Here is a 2540-nt window from a genome sequence, read left to right as displayed (position 1 = left end):
GAAAATAATTTTGTTTTTTTTTGAAAAAAAAAAAAAAAAAAAAAAAAAGCTCACATACTGGTAAAAGAGGCTCTAAAGATGTAACAAGAGTGCATTTGTTTCATGTCTTAAAAGTGAACATTTCAGTAGAAGGACCATCATCAGCACAACTTATAGACCAGATCATTGTCTGACCCTTAATGGTTCAAATCTTGCTCAGTACTGTTGATGCTTATGTAAAAATACTTCAAAAAAGCCTCTTTCCCAACCTACAACCTGTGCTATATTTGAGTTTATACCAGAAGCTTGCACAGTGTTCAAGCGGCTGTAACATTTATCTCCATAACTGCTAACTGAAGACAGAGACCGTATGTCTCTTATACGATTGTTCCTTGCTCCACAACCGACCCGACTGGAACAACTTCCGGGTTGAGCGAGGACTGAGGATGTACCAAGACTTCAAGACTTAGGTCTGAGGATTGAGGATCGAGGAGGCCATGAGTGAGGATATACAAGACCATCCTACACACAAAATTCAGCTTCTGGAATGCACCTCAAGAGTGGGCAGAGGGCAGTGGAAACAAACGCAGAACTCATGACGAGCATTCCTACAGGTTCCTACAATTAAAAAAAAACTAACAAAAAAAACAAAAAAAAAAACCCTTAAAGGTATAGTCTGGCATTTGTTTGACTGTCATCATCGTGGCCTTTTTAGGAGCATTATTTTACACACACACTGTGTTCATTTGGATCACCAACAGGCACAACGTGGTCCTTTCAGGGACTCTCAATGAAATTTGAGGAACCCATCACTTGTCTTTCAAAACACACTGGATAAATGCAGAACCACGTTCTCCTTCATGTGGAGCACAGATGAGACAGGAGTAAAACACAGGAGTGGCTCAGATGGTGCATGCACACAAATATAAACCAAACGAAGGAGCAGGTTTTACTGGTGTCCCAAAAATCGCAAACTGCAAAAATACTCCAGCTGTCAAATCTACAAGGTACAAATTTGTTTCTATATTACTACTTAACTTGTGCTCAGAGTTAAACACCAACTTACATAGAACTATCAGAAAGTATCACTCTGGCACAGCTCAGCATGGAAGTGCTAACCAAGGAAACAACAACAACAACAAAAAAAAACACAGAAAATTTTTCTTAAATTGACAATTACTTGAAATACACCGACTCAAATTAGTTTAGTGGACAGCTGAAGCTGCACCTGAGCCTCAAACAAACTTTGGAATGAGGTTTTGCACAGAATGAAAGTTGTTTTTTTTGCAGCACAGTGACATTCGTGGTGGAAACACTAAGGATCAGTGTGGAAAGTAGGAGAAGTGACAATGACTAAGACCTATTCTCACATACAGAGGGATACATTAATATTGTTTTAACACCAACTTGAAAAATCCCGAACTATTCCTTTAAGACACAATGAAAAGAAACTGTTGGTGCATATGAGAGACTGGGGATGTACCCTTACTCTCCTTTACTGGAGGCAACGGTCTCCACCTAGCTTCACGAGATGGATCAGAGACATTACATAGTTCTTGAAATTAATCTGTTTAAATTCCTCTACAGATGACACAACAATTAATGAAGATCTGGACCAACATTTCCCAGTACTATCGCAGCCTGCACATTCCTCTGAATGAGGATGATGAAGAAGAGAACTCTTGAATGGTGAGCACATACAAAGCCAGTAAAAGTTATTAAAGTACATTACCTGAGGTAAGCTGGGGGCTCCGTGCTGATGGACACTGCCTTGTATTTCTCATCATTACCCTCAAAGATTTCTTCACATTCTGATGCCTTGAGCAGTGTAACACTAGTGGCTACACACAGACAATGAGCAAAAAACAGAGGTGCATCCCAGCTTTGGTCAATGTTGTAAATCATGTAACATGTTTCAGACATTTTTTTTTTTGGTAAAAATATCCCCCAAATTTTATCTTATTGTGGAGAGGGGCTGTTAGTGACTCCTGTAACGGAGACTCAAACAGCCTGGTGGCAGTGCAGAGATATTCCCTTCTAAAGAAAAAGAAACCAACACAATTGGATTTAGATCATCAAATTATACTGGAGAAGCCTTCAGCGGACCGAGAGAGCTGACAGAGAAGAGGGGTTTTCTAATGGACGCCGATTTGGCATTCTTTGTGCCTGACTGGTATGCTGTGTGTTTACTACTGTAAATATACAGTAGTATGATAAGGATTCAAACCATTCTCCCTACTGAATGTGTTGTAGTCTCCACTAATTTGATGGTTTTTACCTGTGAGTCTGGCTCGCAGTCACCCCAGTTACTTTGCTGTGTGCAGCTCTCTTCAGCTACTACAGTGATGTAGCTACACTCGATGGTGCTTATCAGACATGTTTAGCAACCTTTTTCTGTGGATGTGCAGAACCTACTCTTATTTCTGTGCTGATGTTCACAAGCTCTGCTGGATGGAAATGTGACGTGTTCACCTGTTGTGTAGTGGAGGTTGCTACACAGTTCTGTGTTTACACTAGCCATGAAGCAGGACAGTCAGCTCAGTGAGTTACATTATTTTAAT

The 2540-nt window shown here is 40.2% G+C and overlaps 1 protein-coding gene across 2 annotated transcripts in view; it reads right to left on the bottom strand.

The window, feature by feature from the left end:
- LOC109970908 (SWI/SNF-related matrix-associated actin-dependent regulator of chromatin subfamily B member 1-like) overlaps positions 1 to 2540 on the bottom strand; it is a 15172-nt gene that overhangs the window by 5332 nt on the left and 7300 nt on the right. For both annotated transcript variants that reach the window (XM_020618818.1, XM_020618819.1), the window contains exon 3: positions 1712 to 1820. In XM_020618818.1, coding sequence (XP_020474474.1) covers positions 1712 to 1820 — 109 coding nt within the window. The remainder of the gene's footprint in view (positions 1 to 1711; positions 1821 to 2540) is intronic.

This window comes from Monopterus albus, unplaced genomic scaffold (genome assembly GCF_001952655.1).
Source record: "Monopterus albus unplaced genomic scaffold, M_albus_1.0 scaffold209.1, whole genome shotgun sequence".
NCBI lineage: Eukaryota > Metazoa > Chordata > Actinopteri > Synbranchiformes > Synbranchidae > Monopterus > Monopterus albus.
Note: the sequence above shows the minus strand (reverse complement) of the source record. Positions and strands in the feature narration are given on the sequence as shown.